The following is a 26,319-nucleotide window of genomic DNA, read 5'->3' as shown; positions in this document are numbered from 1 at the left end:
CGGTGGGGAGCAGAGCCCAGAGCTCCGGCTGCCTGCGTGACTCAACCGTGCTTCTCACGGAGATTTTCGTCAGCAGCACCCCTGCTACATTTCCCTCACAGCAAACGAGGCTGGTGCTTGCTACCAGCTAACCACGCGAAGCATTGGAGCCTAGCTGAACGTGCTTGCCCAGACACCCACTCTGCTGTGACAGCGGCGAGTAAAACATCCCCTCAGCAAACACCTTGACGCAGGGAGCCTTGTCTTCAGCTACCCAGCCCACACGTGGTACCCAAAGCTGCGGCGGAGGAGCTGCATCGCCCAGAGCTGCGAGGAGAGCCCAGCATCACCTCCGCAGGCTGAGCTGGAATGGCATGGCACAGTGCTCCAGCCCTCCTGACACTCTGCAGGTGCTTTGCTGAGAACATCAAAATCAGAGGTCATCAGCTAATTAAATTAAAGCACGATGGAAGCCTGCCTCTGAAAGATGGTTAGTGCCATGCTCATTCTTCAGCATGCCAAAGCTTTCTGTACTGAGGGAGGTGTTAGGAACAGGAAAGCTTCAGGAAATGAATTGGTAGCATGTGGGTTTTTTTGGCTTGCAGAAGTGCTGGCGTCGAACTAGGGTTACAGCATTTGTTAGCTCTTTCTACTGCAGAAAACATGAGATTTCACCTTTTTAGCAAAATCAGAGCATGCAGTGCATGACTCTGTGCGGCTCACACCATTTGCCTCCCTCTGCACAGTACGACCACATCTGCCCAGAGAGATTTTGTCGTGCGTCCCTTTTGTGCCAGCTGCAGACAAGGCAGTCCCAGTTCCCAAAGTGGGCAGCTGATGTAGCGTGGCACAGAGCCCAAACTACGAAGCCCCACTTCTCAGCAGGGCCTGGAGCTTACTGTCTCAGCTCTGGCACCCCTCACTCAGCTTCAGGTCCCAAGCTGGCTCACATCTGCCCAGCTCAGCAGACGGGAGGAGCAGGCAGAGCAGAGTCAGCACCTTCCCAAGGCAGGTATGTGCGTGTTGGTTTGTCTTCCTTTCATTATGCAGTTACATTCCCATCACAGCCATTAAGTGATGTTTGAATTAAATCTCTTGTTTTCCACACAAGATGTGTTCTGCAGAAATTGTACCTGTGGTTTTCATGTAATGTCCAGAGTTCCTCTTGTAGTTGAAGGGGGCCTTCACCATTCATGTTTTTGTTAGCAACGCTCATCTCTTAAAGCTACTGAGGAATGGGTTAAACTAAATTCTTATAAATGACACCAGATTATTCCCCTGGCTATACAGTGCACTCCTTTACTCCACTCTGCTAAACACATTAAAATAGCGCTTAAAAAGAGCCCAGTTAAAAATCAATGAAATCAATGAGTTTCAGTGGGAGCATGATCAAGCCCCAGAAGTTTCTTGCCCTGAAACCAGAATCTGTCATCACTCCACTTCTAAGCAACAAAAATGACAGCTACTGTACCTGTCTCCATTTTTTTCCAGCTGTATCTCCTCGGTGTTCCCATTGGATCCAAAGACAGTCATGAAAATACTGGCATCCGTACCACCGCTTTCGATGTCTCCAGTCACAACCGTGACTTCATAGAGGATCTGGGGAGGATTTGAAATGATCAGATCTCATGCAAACAGCTGTCCTTAACCCACACAAAAGCTTGGGAAAAAGGCTAGACAGGCTCTGTGGGGTTCTGCTACTTTGTAAGAAATAGTCACAACATGGATTCTTGGGTTTTCTCCATACTAATGCTTTCTGAGGGAAAGTGAGAGAATGAAAGTTGCTACAGGACCATCACCTTTGCATAATTTAGGACTTTTGGGGCAGATTTTCTCAACCTACACACACCACAAGAGCAAGGGACATTCTTTAGGATGAGAAAATGTTTGTGGCATGATGAGGGCCTGATAAACCCTCCTCCACAGGGGTCACAACCTTTGTGTGAGTGTGTGGGTTTCCAGAACTCTGCTACTGGCTTCTCCTCCCACCCCTCCAGACCTCTGCCCAGCACCAAACTCTCACCATTTAAAAAAAAAAAAAAAAAAAAAACTGCTCCTAAAACCACATTTGTTTCATTCCCTTGGCTGCAAAAGTGTTTCTGCCAAGTCCTTAGTGTCCACCTGAGTAACATTTCATCCAACACCATTAACAGGTTAAACACTTTGTACGGCAGAAAAATGCAGCTACCCTATTTCCCAGTGGGATGCACAGCGACTGGGAACACATCAGATTTCCCAGACCTCACACTTGAAAGGTATGCCAATTTGTGAAAAGCTGCTTGGCATCATTTTCACCTTATTAGCCTAACTTTGTTCTTTCCTCCTGACATGTGCATAATAAGATTCAGAGTAAAATATTTCAAAAACGAGCAAATCCCAGTGACTGTCAGTGGCATTAAGACTTCTGGGCCACTTAGAGGCTTTCGAGCCTATGGTAACAAGACCTCCAGACTTAAGAGATGGAAGAACATAAAAAATTAGCCCCAACAAAACTTTTCAAACAGCAAGTTGTTATGCAGATTGTATTGACCTGAACTGTTGCTGCCAGACAAATCAACAGTGCAAAGGAATAATGCCATGGAAAAATTATTTTTCATGTTTGTTCAAACCTGAGCAACTTGTCCGACACATATTCATCCACACTTTTAAAATCATAGCAGAGCATTATATTTGCTATAGGTAGGAGAAGAAAAAACATTTAAACTATTTTAAAAGTACATTAGAGGTTTTTAAGGAGTGTGATGGATATTATTTTTGCCATGTTTGGAAAGCCAAATAACTCAATTTAAAACAACAAGAGTGAATATGAAGCCAAGAAGAAAATTAAATTGAAATTGAGTACATATGACTGTGCAAGGGTCAAGCAAGAGCAAAACAAACAAACAAACAAACAAAAAAGCATGAACTTTCCTGAAGCCATTAAAGGTATTTGTCTACTTTGAACCCTATTAAAAAAATAAAAAAAGAACTAACTCAATTTCTAACTACACCTATTTATGAGGCAACAGTCCCAAATTCCCTCAACTAGGAGATGGATCAGAAAGTCAAATGTGTGCTTCAGATTTCAAGACTCAAACATCTCCCCTGATTTCCTTCAAACCCTTCAATGAATTTCTGGCTCAACATCACAGAAAAAATGTTAGTTAGATGTGTCTATTTGTGGCACGCTTATGAAAATAAATATTCAGGACTGGGCTTTTAAACGAATATCAGTCCTCATTAACATCTATCTCAATCTAGAGGCAAGACATCAGATCACTGATAGGGCTTCAAGCCTTATCCAGGAGGTTAAACAACCAATGGGAAGTTTTTAAGCCGTTAGGTTTTAACCTTCGTATTCAGTCTGAAGGAGTTTATTTCCCCTCTTAAGGAAATTTTACCACTGAAACCTGCGCTGAGTTGTTCAATCCTCCACAGATGCTAAAAATGTTAGCAAGCTTTTGTGTGTGTGTGTAACAAAATATTTCAGGAGAATATATTTAGCTTGGGGATCAAGAGCAGCATAAAGAAAAATTAATGTCCTTTGAAAGTACAACCTCACTGCAAACAGAAACACAACTATAGAGATTTAAAATTGCCATCCAGGTATTAAACAGAGTATTATTGTCCCATTCATCTAGACTGGTATTTCTATTATAAATCTTACCTCCAAATTCAGCATAGCTCAGCTTTCCAATTTGTCCTTTGTTGAAATATGGCATAGCACACATTACATCAGATTTCTCATATTTGGATGGAAAGACAATATATTTTTTTCCACTGCTTGTTCAACTTTAATGTGCTATTCATTTTAAAGATCAAACTTACCAATGTCTCCATGTTTCAACAGCTTCCTATTATTACTATTTTCTAACTGAATTAAGGTTTCCCAATCCCAGATTAGAAAAGCTGACGTGTAGCCACACTACGCAGAGATTAAAATATCTTCCTCTGCAAATAAAAGACTGAAACCACAAGCAGAAACCAAAGGATGAGAACTGCTTGCGCATGACCTATATCAGCACAGGGCTGTGCAACCGCTGCAGACACCAGATGAGCCTAGAGCTTACCTTGAGACCGATGTTAACACAGTCTGCATCCAGGATGTTGAGGATTCGGGAGGTGAGACCATCGCCTTTGTCTCGGGCCAGCCAGCACTTACAGACAAAGTTGTACATGACACCCTTGGTGGGCACGACGATGGTGAGCTCTTCCACCAGCCAGCAGCTCTCAGGGGTAGCACCGTCGTGCCCCACCTGTGAGAGTCACAGGGAAAACACCTGCTGGTTAAAGGGAATTTCTTCGGAGGAGAAGCCCTGAATGCTGGCTTTAACCAGTGACGAGGGATTAACAGCATTGACTACACGCACTTTCATGTAAACCACATCCACAGTGAAACAGAGCGAGCTGTGAAATAGTCTGTGCCACTGCTGCTCAGCAGGCAAGTCATCAGCGTACAAGGTAGCTGATATGGGCAAGGAGGTTCAGGTCACCTGCTGCCACTCATGAGGGAAGGCAGGACACTGCCATCCCCAAACATAAGCAGAGGGATCATGAAATAGGCGGGCTGCACTGGCCTACATGAAAACATGCCCATCCTCTCACTACTTTACTTCAGCCCCTCTGACCACCAACCTCTGTTGGCCAGTCCCTGGAGACACCCATTTCCATCTGTCCAACCCCTTCCACTGCTGTAGCAACACTTAAAAGTGACTGTCCAAGGCTTCATAGGCAAGATGAAAGATGCAGCTAGGCAAACACCCACATGTATTATTCAAGCTCTTCTTCCCTCACAAACCCACGTTGGCATAAGCTGACTGCATGTATCAGGCTGTTTCTCGGTTTCCTATCTCCTCAAACTGTAAAAGCTCTGGGCTTGTGCAGGAGCCATCTGGAGCTGATTTTAAGGATCGCCTCCTCTATGCTCAAGAGCAGTCCATCCTGAGGAGCAGGAGGTCACACAAGACTGACAAAACTGGGATGGAAAAAGGAAGCATCCTGGCGGTGCCAGCAGGGACAAGTGACCTGGAGAAATGTCGATACACTGCCTAAGTGTGTGGGGTGAGGTTAGGAAAGCCAAAGCACACCTGTACCTCATGATGCCTGGCAAGACCATGAAGAGCAACAAGAAGTGTTCCTACAGGTGGATCAGCTGCAAAAGGAAAACTAGTGACAATATAAAAAGGAGTGCTCAGGCATATCAGGTACAGGTGGCACCTGAAGCAAGGGCACGTCTCAGGGCTCTGCGCTGGACTTTGCTCCAGTGCTGCTCAGAGTTAAGCACAGCCCAAGCACGGTTGCTGGCCTTTCTTTCTGTGACATTTTGAGTTTCCTTCAGAAGTTTTTCCTCTCAGTTGGACCTCACGTACTATGCAAGGCCAAGTGAGGGCTCAGTGTGAGATGGAGAACTCCACGTAACTGCTGATGGGGCAGACTTCTCCAAGGACTCACATGTGTCCCTCTAGAGTTTGCAGGAAATCCATCCTCTATTCAGACTTTCCAGGAAGATTACATATGTTAGCTGCTGTAAGAGACCCCTTCAGTCACGCAGTCATTCCGATGAACTCTCTGCACATGAAGGGTTGGATAAAAGACCTCCCTACAGATCATTATTTTCAGAGCAAGTGTTGTTCATGCCATTACTTGAAAATGAGGTCCTTAGCTTTCATTTTTTAAAAAATAGGATATTTAGGGTTGCTCAGGAAATAATTTAAAATAACAAGTTCATCTAGGGTAATATATCTGCTATATCTAGGGTAATATATCTGCCATATCTTTTTTTTTTTTTTTTTTTTTTTTTTTTTTCCCAAAACAAGTAATCTTTTTTATCTTTCTCAGCCATCACTGCTATTAGGAATATTATTACTATACTAATGTCTCTGCAGCTGCAGAAAATTAGAGTTAACCACTAGGGAAATTTCAAGTCTACAATGGATGCATTAATTCTCCAATTCCAGGGGTGTGAGGTGAATGGGAATATCAACACTTGCTTTCTCATTCCCTCTCTGCCAGTGTGGCTGGCCTTCTCTGCACCCAAAGCCCCTCTGAGAGTCTGGTATCTCTAGCCCCATTGCAGGATGGTGTGGACAAAGTGTTGGGCAAGATTCATGGCACTGCCTCTGCAGTGAAGCCGGGATGGAGCAGCTGGAGGGAAAATCATGACGAATCCATTAAAGTCTGTTCTTCTGAGTTCATTACAGCCACCTCCTAATGCATTGTTCCAAGACACGGCCACGCACCGGATTGTCACAGCAACCTGTAACTCCGTTGGTATCAGTGGTGGGCCAGAAGAAAACATCCCGCATTCTGGGTGCCTTGGGGAACCTGCACACAAGCAGATTTTCCACAGTTCCCAAGGACAATGTTGCAAAGTCACCGGGATTCATGAGCTCATTTCTGAATTTATTTTTAAGCCTGGTAAGAACAAATATCTGAGACCACCAATGTAGGTTGGACATGCATGACGGTATCAAGACAAGTTGTATGGGCTGAGATATTTGAAGAAATTTGAATGCATTTCAGTGGCAGGTAGATCCTTGTTCTGTTTTTGATTTTTTTTTTTTAACTCATGCCCAGTGTGGTCTGGAGACCGCTGGTTACTTCATCAAAAGTAAGGCACATTTTTTGTGCAGAGCACCTGGCACACACGTTGAACACAACAGGGAAAAAATGGGAGATAATCTAAAGGTAGACAGAAGGAAAAAATGCCAAAGGGGAAAAAAAAGGGGGGGAGGGGAGGGTTCTGCTAATTCTGAGAGTATTAGAAAGTGGTCTTCCAGGATCAGGTCTCCCTACTCGGGACTACTGGACTTGCAACACTTCTGTCGTCTTGGCTTCACTCTGTCCTGTGATTGAGAAAGGCACTGAACCAGAACTGGTTTGGAAACACACAGAGCAGTGCAGTGCACACCTGTGTCTCTCTGCAGCAGCAGCTGCAGTCTAGGGACACAGACACCTTTGTTTGATAAGAGAAAAAATACTAAAACTGGTTTTAAGGACACAGTGTAAAGTGCCTGTAACCAATAACTCATATTACTTTTTTTCATGTCAGCACGTCTATTAAAGTACACCAGTAGCAAATATTATACCTGTAGGTTTACAAGACAGGTACAAATGTGCCCCTTTCAACTTGTTTCATGCTCCACTGTTTCTGCTTGCACTGTAGGATATTTGCCACAGGAGGATAATGCCAAACTCAAAGTGGTATCACACTGCAAATCTTACAATCCTACTAAATCCCACAGTCTACTGCCTGGGTTATACAGAGGGCTCCTGGAACCTTAATCCCCATGCTATGCAGTTTTCACATGGTAACTCATATTCACAACCTCCTGCCTTCTTCCAGAAGCAGCCAAATACCAAATCTGAGAACGAACTGTTCCTCACTTTTCCCAAGTAGATAACTAGCAATTTTCTGCAGTGGCCCTGAACGCTGCAATTTTCTACAAGGAAAATATGGACTGGTTCCATGGCAACCGAGGCAGACTGGCACATGGATATCATCACTGGGATGTGGAAGAACAAGAAGAGACCTTCCAAGCACAGGGCACTGTGGAAAGGAAGGAACAAAACCAGGTGCAGGTGGCTCCTTCAGCCACGAGCCTGGGGGTTACAAAATAAATGGGAAAAATGAGCAAGAGATGAGGCAGCAGACTGGTGGGATCACTGAGGTTAACAGTGAAAGAGTGCAGAAGAACATCACCAGTCATGAAAGCTATATGTTAATTCTTTTTCTAAATCTCTGCATTTCATTTGCAACTTTTTCTCTTCTTTCCCATTCGTAATCCTTGCCAAATAATTTCTTTTTCCTTCCTTCCCTCTATTTCCAAGTGGCTGCTCCTATTTTCTCCTACTCTGTCCTTTCCTCACCCTACCCACTGTCCCTTTTGCAGCATCCCTGCCTGTTTCCCTCCTCAGCCATCTCTCCATCCCTCTCTGACACCGAGGGGTTATACGGGCTTTTTTCTCCTGCTCTGTGCCCGGCTAACCAGGCTGGAAGAGATGCACATGCACACAGTCTGGAAGAGAAGGATTTATGCACTGGCTTCACTTTCAAGTTTGACCTAGAGATGGCTAGATAGAAAGTGCCTCTAATACCCATAATAACCATGCACTTGGAGTGCATTAAGGAAATAACAATGGCTCGATAACAAACTCAAATGTAGTATGGAGATTTCTCATGTGTCAGAATCCATTGCATGAATAAAAATGAATGGGAGTGCTTCAGTCTATCAGCTGTTACAACTGCAGAGATTTTTTAATTAGTTAGGATTTCTCTATATATTTCTTTCACTTGTCACTGTCTGAATACACAAGTACGCACACCAATATATAGGTTTACTTCAACCCAGGGTGTGGTGTAAAAATAAAATAAAATAAAAATGGAAAAAAAAAAGGACATGAAGTCTTCAAATGCTCTTGTTTTCAGCACTTGGGGGCTGAAGCAGGCGTTCAGGAGATGGAACTGCCACATGAAGCAAGAATGATGTACACAAACTGTCTGCAAGATTCATATGAAGTTTAGGCTCAGTGATGGAGTGTCTATGCAAATTCTGTCTCCCTAAGCCATAGCAGAAAAAATAGCCCCTGTTCTGAAATCCATTTGTGCACGTTACTTATGAACAAAGATTAATTTTATTCTCTAAGCCAGGATCCTCCAAGCTGTGAAAACAATTTTCATGTTTAGCTAGAAAATTATACAAGATGTGTTCTTCACTGCAGGCAGTTTATGAAACCCAACTGGAAGTACTATAGGAATCAACTAGGAAAAAGACTGACAGAAGACTGCATCCTGGGAACCTTCACTGCATCTGTCAATAACAGGGCTTGGCTAGGAAAAAACAGTGCCAGAGATGGGACAGAACTGCAAGGTGTTACAACTTCCTTATTTCAGGATTATCTTCTGCCTCCCAAGGATTTCAGTTTTGCCAGAGATAAAGAGTACTTCTTTCAGTTTTGGGTGCATGTGAAATCTCATTAGCACATCCCCATTTACACTCATTTCAGACCCAAGTGCCTTTCTGTCACCAAGTATAACAGGAACAAGTAGTTTCCTTGGCCGTGCTTTTCACATGCCCCCCATGCTCATGCTGCATTCACAAAGTACCTCCACTTTTTTGATCTCCCCAACGTCCAGGCCCCAAACAGAGAATTTCTCTACAGAGCCATCTGCAAATTCATCTTTTCCTTCTGGGAGATCCAGCCACAGCCTCTCTGTCTGCACTTTTTGGCCCATGATGATGATGTACACTCGGCTGTCCGTGCTGGAGTCGTACTCCGTGCCTGTCGTGACGGTGATGTGGTACGGGATCACTGCAACAGACAGGTTTAATCATCAAAAAAGCACCACATATACACGTGTACACAGGACCTCAGAAAACCAGGGACTAATCCTATCAGGGAAAGCAGTTTTGCATGCTAAATAGCTTCATGTCCCATTGAATTCATTGGGAGAAGGGGTAACACCATGCTGCACTGAGCTAAAAATGAGTACGGAAAACCAGTTTCACATAAACATTTCAGACTGAGTTCTGCAGGGGTTAAATTCCCCTGACAGCCCTGCTGGCTGCAAGGAGTTTATACAGGTATAATGCCGTCCAACTTCCTCCCTAATAGGCAACAGAACAGCAGAGGGCTTGAATCTTTATTTACACCGTGAGACCCTCCTGAAGATAAGAGGCTGAGGACATAAATCTTAAGTAGGCTGTTAGGTGAAAACGATCTCACACTCAGCATTCAATAAAGGCAGCTAAGTCTACGCTGACTCCAAGGTAAACCGTCACTGCCTGAATGTCCCAGCAGAGCTGCAACTGTTCTCTTCTGTGCTCTGCCCAAGGATCGCTGTGATCTAGGGGGGCAGCTCAGGGTTTCAGCCTCCCTTTTTCAAATCCAGACACACTCTTTGTATTAAAGGCAGGCCAGTCAATAATTTTATACGTTACATAATAACATTGACTAGAGGAAAAGCCTTCGGGCCAAGGTTTGGGACTTTGCTGTGTGTGTGCTTGTGTGTGTGTGTGGTTTTCAGAAATTTCAGCTCAGCTGTTAAAAGGGAGGAAGTGCCAGACTGCTTTTCAAGTGCTTTCCAAAAGCTCATTTGGGTAGGCCGAGCGGGTGGTGTAGAATTAGATGCTGAATACTCGTCTGATTTCTCAGAACATTTCTGCAAGGCTGTCCAAGCTATTCTGAAAAGACTCTGAGCTCTGAAACTTGCGTTTCCACAGACTCAGAACTCAGCCTGGCTTCCTCATCACTTTTTCATTTTTCATGAGGGTTCATAAACCTTGACTAAAGCTTGGTTGGCTTTCAAATTATCCTTGATTTACATCTAATTTTGCTTTATGATAACTAACAAGATTTTGGAGCGGAGCTTACTGCAAGCTCAGAATATTTGTACAATATTAGGGAAGCCATGAACTCATGCACACCAAATCTGCCCTGCTGGACTGAACAGAACCCAAAAAGATTCATTCAGCTCCAGCTTGAGGCATCTGTGTACCAGCACAAAATGAACTGATGATTAGGCAAGACTTATTCTCTTCTTTATGGTATCATTTACATTTCACTGTGCACATCAGCATAATAATATGTGATGGTTTTTCTCCTTCACAAAGTAACCATTGGAGCATCTGGTGTTAACAAGAGGAAAGGTTTAGTTGTAGGCGAGAGATTTTATAAGAATATTAAGGGTCCTGTTTAGAACAGCTCTAAAATGATTTCTTTTATACAGTTTTTATCCTATTCTGTGATATACAAAGTTCCAACCGATGCTGAATCCTCAAGCCAAAGTACTAGAAACACCTACGTTGAAAACATAAAGGCTATCAGAAATTATCATGTCCCACTTTAAATAACAGACATAAAAATATAGAGTGACCAGTCAGCAGGAAACACCTTTTGTTGTTTTTTTTTTTTTTTCCTTTAAAGCAATGAAAGCGATCCTTTAACGTGTTTATATCCCTTCTCCATCGTCTCCTTCTTTCTCTGGGACTCCACAGCCCTACTTCTTCAAATACCAGGAAAATGCAAAACCTGGGGTACATGGCCACAGAAGAAGACAAGCCTGGGGCCAACCACAGGTTCTCCAGCCCTTTTCCCTTTGATTCCTGTGCACTTATGTCCCTGCACAGAGTTTAGGTTTTTCAAGGGCACATCCTCCTTGCAGGGCACTGAATTTCATGAGGGGCGTGGACTTCACTGCCCCTGGCACTGCCTTCCAGTGTGGAGCAGGATTCTTAGTCCAGACCCAAGAAGATTGCTAGTCAACAGGGCTTTCCTCTATACTCCATCCTCACATCAATCCCTACCCCTCAGAGGTATTAATTCCTCTTGATCATGGGAGAGTCAGAAGCGGGCTGCTCAAACCATCACTCCCTTTCCCAGGCAGCTCCCAATACCATTTCCCTAATCAACTAATTAACAGCTGGCTCTTTATCCTGCTCAGGAGGTGCCTGTCTGGCTCACGCAGCCCATCTTATCTGACATTCCTTCAAAACGCATTTCCTTAACGAGGCCATGTCACTGCGACAGGCGTAGAGGTGGTGACAAGCTCCAGGACTCAGGGAAGGGGGACCACCCTGGCACAATGGGGAGGATGGGAACTATCTCAGCCCCACTGGAGACAGGTTCTCATGGGAGTAATGCTGAAGCTGTACCCATTATTTGAGAAATTACAAGGAATGCCAACATGGCAGATGTTACCCATTGTCTCACCACAGAAGTAATATCAGAAAGAACATGGGAATCACTTATTTTTCATTTGAGCACAATATGGGATTACAAAAGAGGAGTTGCCCCAAGACAGTTACAGCCTGCGTTAAACGGTGCGCAGAAATATGTCTGCTTCACAGCTGGAGACGTGCAACTCAGATAGAACATCACAGCAGCAGCTACTGGGCATCAGCTGAGCTGCAGTAATCAGCTCCCTTGGTCCATCTCAGTGAAGCCTACCTTAAACTCCTAAGTTAAATTACACCATTTTGTACTTGGCCCACCACAGAAGTTTAAGGCAAGACTAATTATTTGCTGTTCACCATGGACTAAAAGAACATATAGAGAGAGTAACTGCAACTCAGCTGATACTCGGTTCCTTTTTAAAACGCATCTGAAATCTTGAGGTAAAGCTAAAAGACCTGCTGGAGGATAATAACAATCAGTAAGTATAATTTAGATGGTAAGTCAGTGTACAGGAACTTAGAAGTAGTTAATCAAAAGGTATATAAATACAAAGACCTGTGTGGTAGTGAGATTATAAAGAAAAATCAATGGACTGGGAAGTTTTCCACAAAGGCTAACTTCAGCTCACCAACACTGGTCTTCTGGTTTTCCTTCAGAGCCAGGGCAGAAGCAAAACCTGTGCAATTTTCATAAATTGCAATCCAGAAACAGACTTTTATATTCAGCTTTATGTCTTAAGAACCAGAGCTTAACAATGCAACTTTACACCAGGTCCATCAACTGTTTCCACCAGCTATTTCAGCAGAAACCTCAGTCCAGATTTCCTGGACTTCTTGTCTTGGAGCAACAGCATTTGCAGACCCTCCTCTACCACACAGTTGTAAGACAACCCTCATTCTAAAAAGAGCAAGGTCCCCTGAGCACTCCCAGACAAAGCTGGTTTCTGAGAGCAGAGAGACTTTTCTGTGCTCTTGCTGAGCCCTCTGTATCCCACTCTCTTCCCTACCTGACAGCAGATGCGATGCAGCTATGTGTTGCAAGGAGAAAAACTGCAGAGATACAAAACAAATCACACTCAGATTCATATTAAACAAACGTCTTGGTGATGAGGCACTACCAGTCTGGTCCTGAAATGGGAAGGTAGCTGAAGCATGGCAAATAAGGTCTCAGGATATTTAAAGCCTTTCTTGTTAATTCATGTCTAATATGCTACAAGAAACAACATCCTGAGTAGGTCAAGAAGAGATAAAGGAGGAAAAAACAGCTGATATCAGCAACAAGAGCTATATTAAGGAATCACATGGAAAAGTGCCTCTTATAGTCCAAGAGAGGATCTTTTGGTGATAATGGCTGACTTATCTACTATCCCTCCCTTTAGATACTTTAAAGGATACTTCAAACAAAATTATGCAGAACTTGCATAAGCTGTTCCCTTCACTGTACCAGTCCCCTTTATTCAGAGGGCACCATCACCATCTCTTCTCCCCACCTCTGAAGTGCTCTGTGCGGTGAAGTCATTGGTAGAAGAGGAGGGAGTATGAGTCTTCAGGTCTGTGTGTTTTTATTTTTTTAATTTTTTTAAATTTTTATTTCTGAAGAGACCTTGTGCCACTCCAGCCATTCCCAAAGTGGCCACACCACAAGGTGAAGGGAAGCAATTTGCTGTTCTGCCTCTCCTTGCCCTTCACCAGCACAAACACATCTTCCCAGGGAGTGAAAGCCGAGAACACACGCACGCATGCAGCCAGACACGCTGCTCACTTACATAATCCTTCTTCTGCTGCCTTGACCAAACGGGATTTTCTCTTTTCCTTCAGGTCTGCGTTGCTATCCTGACTCGACAGGCTGAGAGACGAACCACTCAGGCTGTTCCGTTCACCATCGTAGCTCTAATTAGAAAGGCATGTAAGGCAGGGTAATGAGTTTCAGCGCTCACCATGTTGTCAGCTGTTCCTACGTACCTCAGAGAACAACTTGACGAGAAATCCCTCTAGTTCCCCAGGTAGCTTCTGGCTCGGTGTAGCTCAAATAAATGTGACTTGTAATTTACTGCAGGTCATTTATTTACCTCATTGTAGTAACTTTGACAGGCCATTTTGGAAGTGTGTTATAATAAAATAAAATATAATGGACCTAATAGACTTTAATGGTATGTTGTGACTTTTCTTTTACCTGTGTGAGCAACAACCACTGAAAATTCAGTCAGATAGAACAGTGCCAGATTTTCTTATCAGGTGTCAGACTAAATTTCCTAGCACAGGTTAAAGAGTGTAAGAGGGAGACTACTGGATGATGCAAAACATCTATTGTACTAGAAAGTTATTGCAGATGTGTTCACTGTCACTGTACGATCAATGTGGTGATCTTACCACAGTCACATAACTAAAAAAAAAGTGATTAGTTTCTCCCCACTATAAATTAATATCAGCAACATGGTAAGCCTGACCACAAAAATTCACAGCATTGTCTGCTGAAGCTTTATGAGAGGGCATATGGCAATACTCATCCGTGGTGTAACTCTTCTTACATCCATTCCAGATGAGTCTGGCCCAACTTCGTTGACAATAATTTTAGTGGTAACTTTCAATTAAAATGCCACTGTGTTTTGCAAAGTGGACTCCTTAAATACAATGCACTTATAATCAGCTGCTTTATTATGCCTCACTGTATAGAAGGAAGAGAGGTCTATTAATCTTTTTGCTAATTTTAATTAGTGCATGTACCTTGAATTTCAATTAGCTATAATAGCCTTATAAAACAATATAGAATGTGCAAGGAGAAAGGGCATTTCACTAAAAAGCATTTGATGCTCTGAAAACTAGCAGCAGAACTAGACTTTTGATGTTTAGCATTGGTGGAAAAAGAAGATGAAAAGTTAAAGTCCATACAGTCCAGTAAGAGTGAAGCTGAAGGACCCAGTATTTTGGCTTGAGGACTTAGAATGTTTGGACCTGTAACTAACCTACTTTGTGGGCACAGGAAGGAGAGCAGCAGGGAAATACACTCTGCTGTGCACTAGCAAGGCATTTTGACCCTCAGATGAAGAGTTTCATTTACAGTCCTTGATTTTTCTATTCATATTACAAACTACAGTACCAGCAATACTGAGCTGAGAGTGGCCACACTTTCAGTTCCTGTCTGAAAATCACAAATTCAATTTGGATAAGCTAAAAGCCACAAGTCCCTAACAAGCCATCACAGACTTCAACCAAATATTCAACCATTCTATTTTTATTAGTAGCAATTAGGCTAGGATCGCAGCTTTGAGCTGTAGCCGTACCTGTTCATAGAGCGTACGCTCTATCTTTTTGTCCTCTTTCTTTTTGGAGAGCCAGCGTTCGCACAGGAACACAAACGATTCCTCTGTGGTCTCGTCCAGGATCTCTACTTTTTCCAGGAACCAGTCAGGACTGAACATGCTGTTGTCGTGACGAATCTTGATCTTGTACAAAATGCCGAGGTCCACAGCCTGTATTGTAAATGTGTCCTCCTGCAGGGTGTTCAGCAGCAGTTGCTTCTGTTAATGAGCTCTGAACAGATCATCTACCGGGCAAAAGCAAATGGAGTCTACACTGCACAACATGTGTTTAAATTCTGTCTCACCTGATGGTATTTGATTAAAAGCTTTAAAATGGTCCGTAGAGGCATCTCTGTGTATTAAAACTGTTCTTGTGGGGAGCAATTTGCAGTACGCATTTGCTATGAGGGCAACTGCACAAAATGTTACTTTTACAATTAATTAGAATATTGAATTCCTGGAATTTTACCTCTTGATTTTTAAGGCTAAGCAAAACTTCCCTTTCTAATCCCGTTAGATTTACACGGACTGTCCAGATAAGACAATCTTTGCCATCGTTTTATCTGAGTAATGAGGCTGTGAATATGATTCCTGGACTGACTGCAGAAAACCACTTTTGGAGTTATTTTGTCAAGGACAGGCACAGTTTAGGATCCATTAATTTATCATGCTCTAAGGTAAATTGTAATACACAGCATGTATGTGCAAACCAGTTGCACAGAGGGTAGAGGAATGAGAGACCTCAGGTTTTCTGTGGTCTCAAACCTGCAACTAAAAATTCAAGACAGTTTGTGTGGACCAAGCTCAAAATTGGTCTTTATCAGTGACTTCACAGAAACACCTACCCGTTTGCTGCTGTGCCTGCCAGTTGTAATACATAGCTGACAATCCACACAAAGCATTTTAAGAGGTAATGACGACGGTAAACGGAATCAATCAATTCATCCCTCATAGGAAAACTCAGCCTATAAAGACAGTCATGCAGTTGGTAGGTTAAAGACTGCAAAACACCAAGTGTTATTAACCCGTTGCAATCATACCTGTCCTCTTTCAAACTTGTTGAAGTTTGTTTCAGATTTGCTTAGTTTCCTCTCTCCGGTGTCCCCCAGATCTCCGTAGATATTTAGGAAGACATTAGCGTCTGTCCCAGCACCGTAGATATCTCCAGTGAACACGCTGATTTTGTATGTGTGAACTGCAGAAGGAAGCGGAGATGTGATTTCTGGCCAGGTGAATTCTCAAGGTCTATCTTAGTGACTTTGCCTAAGAAGGTGGTCCCCAGACTTTCTGCTCATTACTCAGTTCCTTGGGAGTTAAAATCCTGTATGCTTTATCCTTCCAGGTTTCTGATAATGATCCCAAGGCTGGGGAAACATCTGACTGAAATTTGCTTACTTTCCTTATCTCCATCTAATCAATGCCTGTATATTGCTTTGATCACACAGTACATAGTTAAAAATGCAAAGAATCAGAATGGTTATTACTGGATGCAAAGTCAATAAGAGGTGAGGGAACTCAGCACCTTTTCCTACTGGAGCCCAAGGGACCTATATCTGAGAAGAAGTGGTTCAGTGTTGTGCATTCTTAATACTCCATCTTCCATAAACAAACTCCAGGGATTCAGATGTGAAATTATTACCAAAGTTAACGGCATGTATCTCTATAAATTCCCCAAACAGAAAGAGAACATGCTTATAAGTACTTTTTTTCAGACAATATTTAATTAAGGTAGTGTTGAGATATATTTTTAAGTATCCTTTCTCTTTTGCTTGCTCAATGATGATCCAATAAAGCCCTATCAAATCTTTAATAATGTGCCTTAATAAACCTGTTAAATACTCCTTTTTCTATTTTGTTACTCTTTTCCTAATTACACAGGGAAAACAAATCAAGAACATCTTCTCCAGGAAAACAATTAGAAACTGTGCAAGTCTCTGATTACTCTGGTGACATGCAAGCCCTAGAGAATGCCTCCTTGCAAATCCCAGGGCAATACAGATGAGGAAGAGGTACAAAGTCTTAGTCATGGAGATTTGGTACATATGTTGTTAATATCCTTTTTTGTACCTTAACAGCATCAAAGAAGACATAAATCAAGTTTTTTCCTTCTGCACCTAGCCTTCCCAATAAAACAGAGACTATTCTGCTTTTTAGTACATGAAGTATTTCCATTTATTTCTCTAAGAAAAGTATCAAAATCATCACCTGAGGCCATTTATCAAGTTAGATACAATGCCAGGTTTTCTGGTTTGCCTCTTCTTATTGTGTTTATACACAGCTGCAGCTTTGTGTTTGAGTGGCATCTGCCACATTATTAATGAAGGAAGCAATGCATACAGTCTAATTAATCACTTCATCTCCCTTAGTTATTTGCTTGCCAGTTCTGGACACCTTCAGGACTGAAATGCAGAATTAGTCCTAGATCTCAGCCAAAAGAAATCTTCAGTTATTCATATACCTATTCCATAGCTTGTAGAACTTGTTGTAAGGCTTTGGGTCTAGGAGGAAAAAATGGGTCACCCAGATTAGTTAACACATGGTAGTGACCGCAAGGCAAAACGACTTGAGTTAGTAGGTTAAAGTATGTCATGAAGGCATCTAGCAGTCATGGTGCTTACTAACTGATGATACAACTGACTTTTCCTCCATCAGAATAAATAAATAAATAAAATCTCACATCAGCTACCACGTAGTTCCTAATGGGAGGAAAAAACACACCTTTCTCTTCTAAAGGAACAGCGCAAAGGCTGCACTCCATACAACGTGCCTCTGCTGACACCACACAAAGCACATCTTCACTTCCCTGACAGTAGAAAACACTTAACATTCATATATATTCCACCCTGACAATGGTGTACTGTAAATGCAAATCAGACTGAGAGAAAAGAAACAGAGAGAGGAATGATTTCCTCTGTTGAATCATCTTGTTACCAGATGCAAGAACGAGGAGTGAAGATGGCAGCTGCATTCAATTTGCTCTGCTCAGGATACAGGAAGGTTCACAGCTTCTCCCGAGGGCAGAGGAGTTCAGTGAGGGAAAAGGAGGTCCTAGAGTAAGAAGGAGTTAGGAACAGCCAGGCATACAGGGAAGCAAAGAGTTGAGGATGAAACTTCAGTTGTTTCAGTTGCTTGATGTACCATGAGGGTCAAACACCACATTCAAAGGCTTGAAAAATACCTATTGAAAAATAGATAGAGCTGGTTAATAATTTTTTTTGCTCCCCAGGAGCATTTGAACTGCCTAGAGCCAAATTTTTAGAGGGTGTCCATATGTGCTTAGAGAACTTTGGTAAAAATAGCTTTGGGAGGAAAGAGGAGCATGAATCAGACTGACAGGGTAGGATAAGAAGGGGTGGAGTGCACAGGACAGGTGAATTTCGGCAAATGGGCAAATATGTTTGCAGAGCCTAGAAGACAAGGTCAAGATATTGCAAATTTGCTGTGCATCAAAAGAGATGTGCAAACTATGCCTGTGTGGAAACGTGACTGCAATGGGTTTGTAAATACCCTACAGGAAAACAATAGTGTTATTGCATGGAAGTGCTTCAGGTGTAAAGTGCTTCAGGCCATAGGATGGGAAGAGAAATAAATGTGAACAGGTAGTACCATTAGTACATTTGCTTGAACTACATATCCAACACGTTTTCCCCCCAAAATCAGATAAATATGTCCCTTCCTACTCCTACCATTGTATTACCTTCTAATGGGTCTTCAACCTCTTCTTCTATCTGTTTGAGTGTCCCGTCCTTCATGAGCTTTTCAGTAAAGATATCAGATGGAACCAGTTCTCTGACAATCTCACCATCATCTTCAGACTTTGCAAGCCATCTTTCGCATGGAAATGTGACAGTTTCCGAGCCCTGAAGTAAAGAGGACAGAGAAGCTTTTCAAACCAAAGGTAACGTGAGTTAGCATTGCTCCTTTGAAAACACTACCCTGACATACAAGCAAGGATTTTCAATTCATGTATGCACGCCTATGTAAGCATACACAGACCTGAAAGAGTAGGCATAGCAGCAGCCAACCCACGCGGGTATGGTTGTTGAGACAAAGCAGAACAGAGTGCATCTTTACATGACAAAATATTTCAGTCATTCAGACTCCGGGAAGAAGATATCTGAGGATGCTGAGAAGAAGCTCTGAACATGTAGCAGAAAGCAGCATTCTCAATGACTGTGTGAGGCTGGCTACACAACCCAGTAGAGATTTGTCCTCTACAATACCTGTGAGTTCCAGTTTTTGATCTTGCAAACTGCTAATCAGGACTGCACCATTTCCACTGAAGCTATGTTTTATTGAGACTCTGCAGTCCCTCTTCAATCCTTACTCAGGCAGCATTCTCTTTGAAGTCAGTAGGTTTTTTTTTTTCCTGAGTCAATACTTCAAGATTTTGCCATGTAATTCTCTGACTCAAGCTGGTTTCCAGGCAATTCCCATACGTGCATTAAGAGGAAAAAAATACTGAATTTTTGATCCTTTGTTTTGACTCACTTTGGTGGAAACAAATATGATTCCTATCATCAAAGAAACAAAAACAATAGAACATGTGTTTTCCACTTAGTAAACAAAATCAGTCCCAGGCTACTCACTAAGAACAGACTCCTGTAAGGCCTCCAAGATGGTTGGTAAGAGGCAGGAGACATTCTGTGTGCTGGGCACCCCAGGCTATGTCTCCGTAAAGAAACAGACACGAGCCATCACGCAACTTGCAGAGCCCACAAGTCTGAACAGAAAAAAGTGTTCAGCTCACAGTAACAACATAAATGAGGAAAAAACGGCCTTTTCCTTACTGACAACTTCAACATTTCTATCCTTTAGTAGCACTGGGGCTTTCTGCTGTTTCCATGTGTCACTGAGCTTTTATATATAAAGTACTGTCCGCCTTAATTACTCTCATGGTTATTTATCAAGTTGACATAGGGCCACTTCTTCACTTTTTTTTTTGCTATTGAAATATTAAAAAGTTATATAATTTTATATATTTATTATTTATATAATACACATATAGTTAACGCAATTAGAAAAATAAAAGAAGGAAAGAGCTCTCCCTGCCACAATATTGATCATTGTTATTGCTGTGTACTACCACATCACCCTGCACTGCCTTGGGCTGCTGGTTCCTGCCCTCCCAGACATGATCACTGGGGAGGAACGGGCTGTGCACCTCAGATCAGTCCTTGCTAACCTGGTATGAACAGGTCATCATGCAGGTCCCTGAAAAGCCGGATTGCAGGAGCTGAACACCCCCAAGGGGTCTGTGTGATACAGCCATTGAGTGTCCTGCTCGAGCCTGCTGCAGGACACCCTTTGAACCCAGATAGCCCAAATCTGTCAATACAACACAATTTATCCTCCTTTCTGCTGCTCCTTTGTGATGCTGGTATTTAACTCCAGACATGCAATTTTCAAGGTCATAAGGTAGTTCGGAGCATGACATTTTACAGTGTCAAACAAAACAGTTTGACACAAAGTACGTTAGATGACTTCAATTATTTTACTTTCAAGTGTTTTTGTGTTGTATAAACAAAATACAGTGCTTAACATCTGGCCACACCACTACTTCTGCATCCTTGTTTCTGCACTGTCTCTCTGACCGCATAACCCATGTTACCTCGCTGTACGCCGAGCCAACGAACAGCAATTGCAGTGCTTATCTCCCCACCCACAGTTTGGGAAGAGAGGCCTTTCCAGAGCAGTGTTTCAGTGCTGAAACTCTCTCCACCCAGTAGAGATCCCACTTCAGTCACTTCTCTTGCCAAAGCTTTTAACTGCTCCTTAAAGCTGATAATGTTGTTCGTCCGTGCCATTGATAACGAACACTGTTTATTTGGTAATAGGACATCTAGGGACTTGAGTGCCTGCACAGTTGGGCATAATGTGCAGTTACTGCAAGAGTTAATTGTATCATTATTGTTAATCACCATGACATTGCCACGGTTTTTATTGGAGTTTCCTTGTTAGTGATTGCATTAATATTTAAGTGATGTTAAGTACACTGTTTTATGTTACCCACAGTAAAATCCTCTTGCAGCTCCAAACAGAATTTGTTTCATTAGAGTTTGAGCCTGGCCCTAAGCTAGAGGCAGGGTAAGATAGTGTGCTAAAAGTCAGTGCTTTGCCCTTCTCCAAGTTGTAACAAATGAAATATAATTATCAGATATAATTGGCATGCCAAGACAGAGCTTTATTGGCATGCAACAATTCTAGTTTCTTACCCCAGTGCTTTCAATTTAATCTGAAAAGTTACTGACCTCATTTTTCTTTTGCAGCATTACAGATACATCCAGACACATCTTAGCAGTCTAATCAGGTAGCACAGCTTTTAGAAGTGTTGGCAGCATATTGCTATCCTGTGGCAGGTCATAATATCCTGCGGCTGATCAGCGGCATCATGCAGTGCTCTGCTTTCTTCTTTCTTTCCCATGCCATAATCAAAAGATCAGCCGAATTGTAAATCTCTCCATTTTTAAGGTGTTCGTGGCTTTCCTCCCTTCCTCCACCTCCCCAGGTTTCTCGCTGTCTGTCCTTCAAAACCTCTGTAATGACTGCGTAGCCGTGCAGCCCTGAGCACCTTTCTGGGGTGATGGCAGAGCACTTAACACTGAACTCTCAGAGTTTCCCAAAGTGTTTGGTCAACCACAGGTGTAGGAAAAGGGGCCCCAGGAATCTCTTTTCGCTTGGTTTCCATGCCTTTGCACAGCACCTTCTTTGTTTTCCCTAGTCTCTGACCAAGAACACAACATCATCCTGCTCAATAATGTAATCAAGCTGTACGAGATCAGGGTTAGTCAATACACAGGTAGAGGATCTGACAACAGCAGACTGGCAAAAAAAATGTGATCAGGAGCAAGCAATGAGTACTGGCTTGTGTGGAAACTTGTGTAACAAGTATAAACAAGCTTGAGTGTGATGAGGAGGTTCAAGGCAGACCTTTTAGTCACTCAGTGAGGCAAAGAGAGCAAAGCCTATCCCTGAAATTTTGAAGGAGGAAACAAAAGGAACAGTAGGTTCACCACATCTGAGCACACCAACACCAGATATCAAAAGCTGCTTGAGGAAGGGGCAGACCTGAGCAGTGGGGTAGAGATGAAAGCTGAAATCCACTCAGAATGAGGGGAGGAAAGACAAGGCAGAAGACAGAGACCAGGTGCTCCCAAATATATGCCCAGCATTCTGAACTGGTCGTGAAGGAGGTGATTTTCTTCTGAGCTTCCACGTCCTGGCAGTCACACTCATTCCTGCTCCTACAGCCAGCACTCAAGGCAGGACCAAGGAACAGCTTCTTATGTGGAGAGGTTCAAAACCTCCAGTTTGGCTGCACTCTGTTAATCCTGTTGGCACGTGCAACCGTAAGTCCTGTGACCTAACTTGATGATATTTATGAATGATTATGGGACTTACACCAATGGGCCTTGTGCTTGCCCTCATTGTAATGCTCCCTGTGTTTACTCTCCCAGAATTAGACCCTGGCATGACCCTGGCACAGATACCTGATCAAGTCTTTGGCAGTCTGTGATGCCCAGCCACAATGGTGGAGGTGTCCACAAGGACAACTGTTCAGGCCTGTAGTTCCTTGGCTGAATTTGCACAGCAGTAGGTACAAACTCAGGAATCTCCTCTCTCAGCCTAGCAAGACAGCCAGGACAATGTTGCTTCCAAACCCAGCAGGCAGATTTCTCCTTCACGCTAAGGACAGTAGCAAAACAGTAGCAAAAATCCCCAAAGGTTGTGGAAAAATATCACTGCTATCCTCCCATCTGTTGCCAGGAGAAAATACCTCTAAGTCTAGTAAATAAGTTACAATGACAACAACTCTTCTGAAAAAAAAAAAAAAAAAAATAAAAAAAAAAATAAAAAGCAATGATTGCACAATTGTATAATCAACTTTTGAAGAATAAAACACGATAATAAATGGTTGTTTTCCCCAGATCCCCAAGCTTGAAGAAGTTAATTAATGTACATTGTAGTTTGGGGAGTATTTTTCACTGTTAATCACACTTTCTGTACTGAAAATCCGCTTTGGAAAATGGAAGCAACTGCCAATGGCAGAGTATTCCAGAGCAACATGTTTCACAGCCTACCTTCCCATTTGGTAACAGTCTTCGAATTGCCACACGATCCAAATGCCATCCAGAGTTCAACCCTCCACCGTTGTGTCCTATGCGAATCTTTTCAATAATGTCACCAACATCCTCCAGCTAATAAAATAAAATAAAATAAAATGAAAGAAAAATATGGCATGAACAACAGGTGAATTTTGAGACACTTATAAATCTTATTTCCTATTTTCAGTCTGTATGAAGTCCTTTGGCAGCAAATACTAGTGCTGATGCTAAATATGCCCTAACTTGTATTTTAGCTAAAGCTGAGCTTCTATCCCCAAAACAGAGAGAATTTTGCGCTACGTAGCTTACCCCCAGTATGAGATAGGTTTGGTTACACAGCAGCAATCCTGCATCTCAAGCTTTTTGTGTTAGTGGGAATGAAGGTAGTTTTGGGGAACTGCAGTGCTGCTGCATCTAGAATTGTTCTTTCTATATCTCTTTCCCTTTGAAAAAAAACTTATGTGATTAGATGGTTGTGCACTGTTATATCACTGGGAAAATTGCCTTGAGATCAAAGCACAATATTAACAACCTGGCATTTTATATTCCCTCCGTTGTTCTGCCACAGAACCCAAGTGCCATTCTGAGCAAGTCAACAGGATCACTACCTTATCATATGGCTACTATGTTTTTATGCCTCACCTTATTACCGGAGTAATTTGTCACTAGTATATTATATTTAAGAAACTTCCCTTCCAAAGGCCTGAACAGGAAAATATATGTCTGCTGTGAAGCAATACCTTTTGGTGATGTCAGTGCAAGCTTTTGTATAATTGACCTTTGAAAAACCAATGCTTTGCACATAGGAGAAGGACATCCAGCTTTCCACAGAAACTTGGAAAATTTTGTTCCTGGAGACATTACAAAACTGAACTTCTCAGCTTACACCACTGGAGACCACTCCCTTGTCTTCCCAGCTAACAAAACTGTCCCATACTGAAGTAAAGACATCAGCAATTTTAGAAGACTCCTCAGCTCAGTAAGACTTCAGACAGCATAAGCATAAATTGCGAAATAATTAAATGCTTATAATTCATTTCTAAAACCTCACACATACACTCAGGTATACACTTGGGGGAAATTATATTCTTCCTCCTCCCTCCTGCCCAACTACTCATCGTTCAATGAGGCTTTCGATCAATACATAGCAATGAAGTGATGCGTGACAGGAAAGGTTCATGTTAAATAAGAAAGGTTTTTTACTCTGCTGTAGGCAACTCTAGCAAAACATCACTTTGGAATGTAGCTGAGGCAAGTTTAATATTTTTGTGCCTCTTTTGCAAAATACAAAATGGCTGAGGCAGTAAAAACACTAAAACAAATGGGTGAATTTCAGTTTCTGTTTCCTGAGATCCCTAAATTGTTTACAAGTTCTATTGAACTCCAAATTATGGATCTACACAAGCAAGCGAAAGAACGCATTTTGCCTCCTCCTTCCCCTCTGCTGCAGCAAGAGGAACTGGTGAAGAGACAATGAAGTTCAGGGATAGGTTAATATAATGTTATAAATCTGGAGAACAAACTGCATTTTCACTTGCTTCATATAAGAAAACTACTGATGTTTCACATTCTGCCAAGCCTGAAATAAATCTTATGGAAAAAAGAAATAACAATAACACTCAGTTTAAGATTTATACCTATGCATTAATGCAACCTCTGCTTTAAAAAACTCTGTGGAAGCTCCGCCAAAATAAGTCATGTTTTTAAGGAATCACGCTGGAAGTTTATTTTACAATTCATGCCACACAACAATACTGTGGGCTGGAATGATTTTAACTTGTTAAAAAGCTTGTTTTAAGATTTGCCTTCAATTATTTTACAGAAAAACAAACAAAAAGAAACAATCAAAACAAAACAAATTCAAAGCACAGTTGTAAGGCCCTCTACAAGGTCAGTGTCAGCTTTGCACCCAGGGAATGAAGGTGAGTGTATTAAGTAGTACCAAAAGAGCAGGCCATGGCAGAAGTGCCTGTATTTTTGCCTCTGATAACTTCTCAGCCACAGGAATATATTATGAATAGGAATTGCTGAGTACTGCAGATGTAAATGAGTGCAGTCATTCACAGGCAATGGTTTACTATTTGTGCACGTGTGCAAATACTTCGGTAAACACTTGATAAGATCTTTCAAAAAGTTAGTCCATGTATTCAGAAAATCCTGGCACATGCAGCAAAGTAGCAATCTCTCTGTCAGAGGAGACAGAGAAAGAGAGTATGATGCCATGATGCTCAGCATGCCATTGAGTTAGAACAAAAAAAAACAGACTATCCACCCCAATTGGAGCACGTGGCAAGCAGTGAGCACCATGGACTAGCCACTTCAGCATGATCTGCTGAGACAGGAGCATGAAGCAATGCACAGGGAACTTAAATATGAGGCCACTTAGTTTCAGAGACACTGCAAGGATCCAGTTCATTTCAAAGTACAGCAAACTGTGAGGAAAAGCAAAACTGCAGGCAAATAAGGGTGATAAAGACAGGGACACATGTAAGACCCAGCATACACTTAGGCTGGTGCCAAGAATGGTCTAGGGAATGGAAGATGTAAAGACTCCTATGCACTGACCTGTCAAAGTGCCTCTCAACTTGACGTGGAAAGGCAACTCTCTGTGCCTGTGCATGGGTACATCTCAGCTCCATGATAAAACTGAACCAGCCCTTGCAAGGTTTAATGTGACCTTAGGCCACAGGGACACTGCATGTTGTTAGCTTTGAGTTGTTACTAACTGGAGCTCAATGAAAAGGAATTTGCTCTAAAACATGGCCAGTCTGTCGTAGAACAGGGATTACATTTTGTGAGCAAAAGAGCCAAATATCTTTCCTTAAAAGAGGAAAATTTCCCACTTTGTTACATTTTCTCTTCCTAATCCCCTCAGGGCATCCTAAGATGAGAGCAAAAGTCTTTGATTTTACCTCCACGATGAACTGATTCACTGAGTTCCTTTCAAAATACATCCTTTGCTCTCTCTTGTTGAGGCACAGGGATTTTTGCTGAGTGCAGATCGCATCGCTTCCATAGAGAACAATGAAGACATCTGCATCTGTGCCAGCTCCAAAGATATCGCTGGTGTAGACGGTGATCTCGTAAGGAACAACTGGTTTAGAAAGTGGCAGAAAATAATAATAATTTTAAAAGTTAGCAAGCAGCAGATGGATGCTCCTAAAATAAAATCTGGGTTAGAAAACTCAGCTGTTAAAGAGGATGGGGTAGTAATTTCACTTCTGCTCATTTAGTTATTATGCTCATCTGTATTATGAGAATCCAGAGGAATTTCTTTTAACC

At 42.3% G+C, this 26,319-nt stretch overlaps 1 protein-coding gene across 1 annotated transcript in view; it reads right to left on the bottom strand.

Annotated features, from left to right (window-relative positions):
- Positions 1 to 26,319, bottom strand: part of LOXHD1 (lipoxygenase homology domains 1) — a 138,903-nt gene that overhangs the window by 31,755 nt on the left and 80,829 nt on the right. The window contains exons 26-34 of the mRNA XM_035310289.1: positions 25,950 to 26,131; positions 23,014 to 23,130; positions 18,630 to 18,792; positions 15,973 to 16,127; positions 14,915 to 15,124; positions 13,400 to 13,523; positions 9,065 to 9,270; positions 4,029 to 4,214; positions 1,451 to 1,578 (exon numbers count right to left, since the gene is read on the bottom strand). Coding sequence (XP_035166180.1) covers positions 1,451 to 1,578; positions 4,029 to 4,214; positions 9,065 to 9,270; positions 13,400 to 13,523; positions 14,915 to 15,124; positions 15,973 to 16,127; positions 18,630 to 18,792; positions 23,014 to 23,130; positions 25,950 to 26,131 — 1,471 coding nt within the window. The remainder of the gene's footprint in view (positions 1 to 1,450; positions 1,579 to 4,028; positions 4,215 to 9,064; positions 9,271 to 13,399; positions 13,524 to 14,914; positions 15,125 to 15,972; positions 16,128 to 18,629; positions 18,793 to 23,013; positions 23,131 to 25,949; positions 26,132 to 26,319) is intronic.

This window comes from Oxyura jamaicensis, chromosome Z, assembly GCF_011077185.1.
Source record: "Oxyura jamaicensis isolate SHBP4307 breed ruddy duck chromosome Z, BPBGC_Ojam_1.0, whole genome shotgun sequence".
NCBI lineage: Eukaryota > Metazoa > Chordata > Aves > Anseriformes > Anatidae > Oxyura > Oxyura jamaicensis.
Note: the sequence above shows the minus strand (reverse complement) of the source record. Positions and strands in the feature narration are given on the sequence as shown.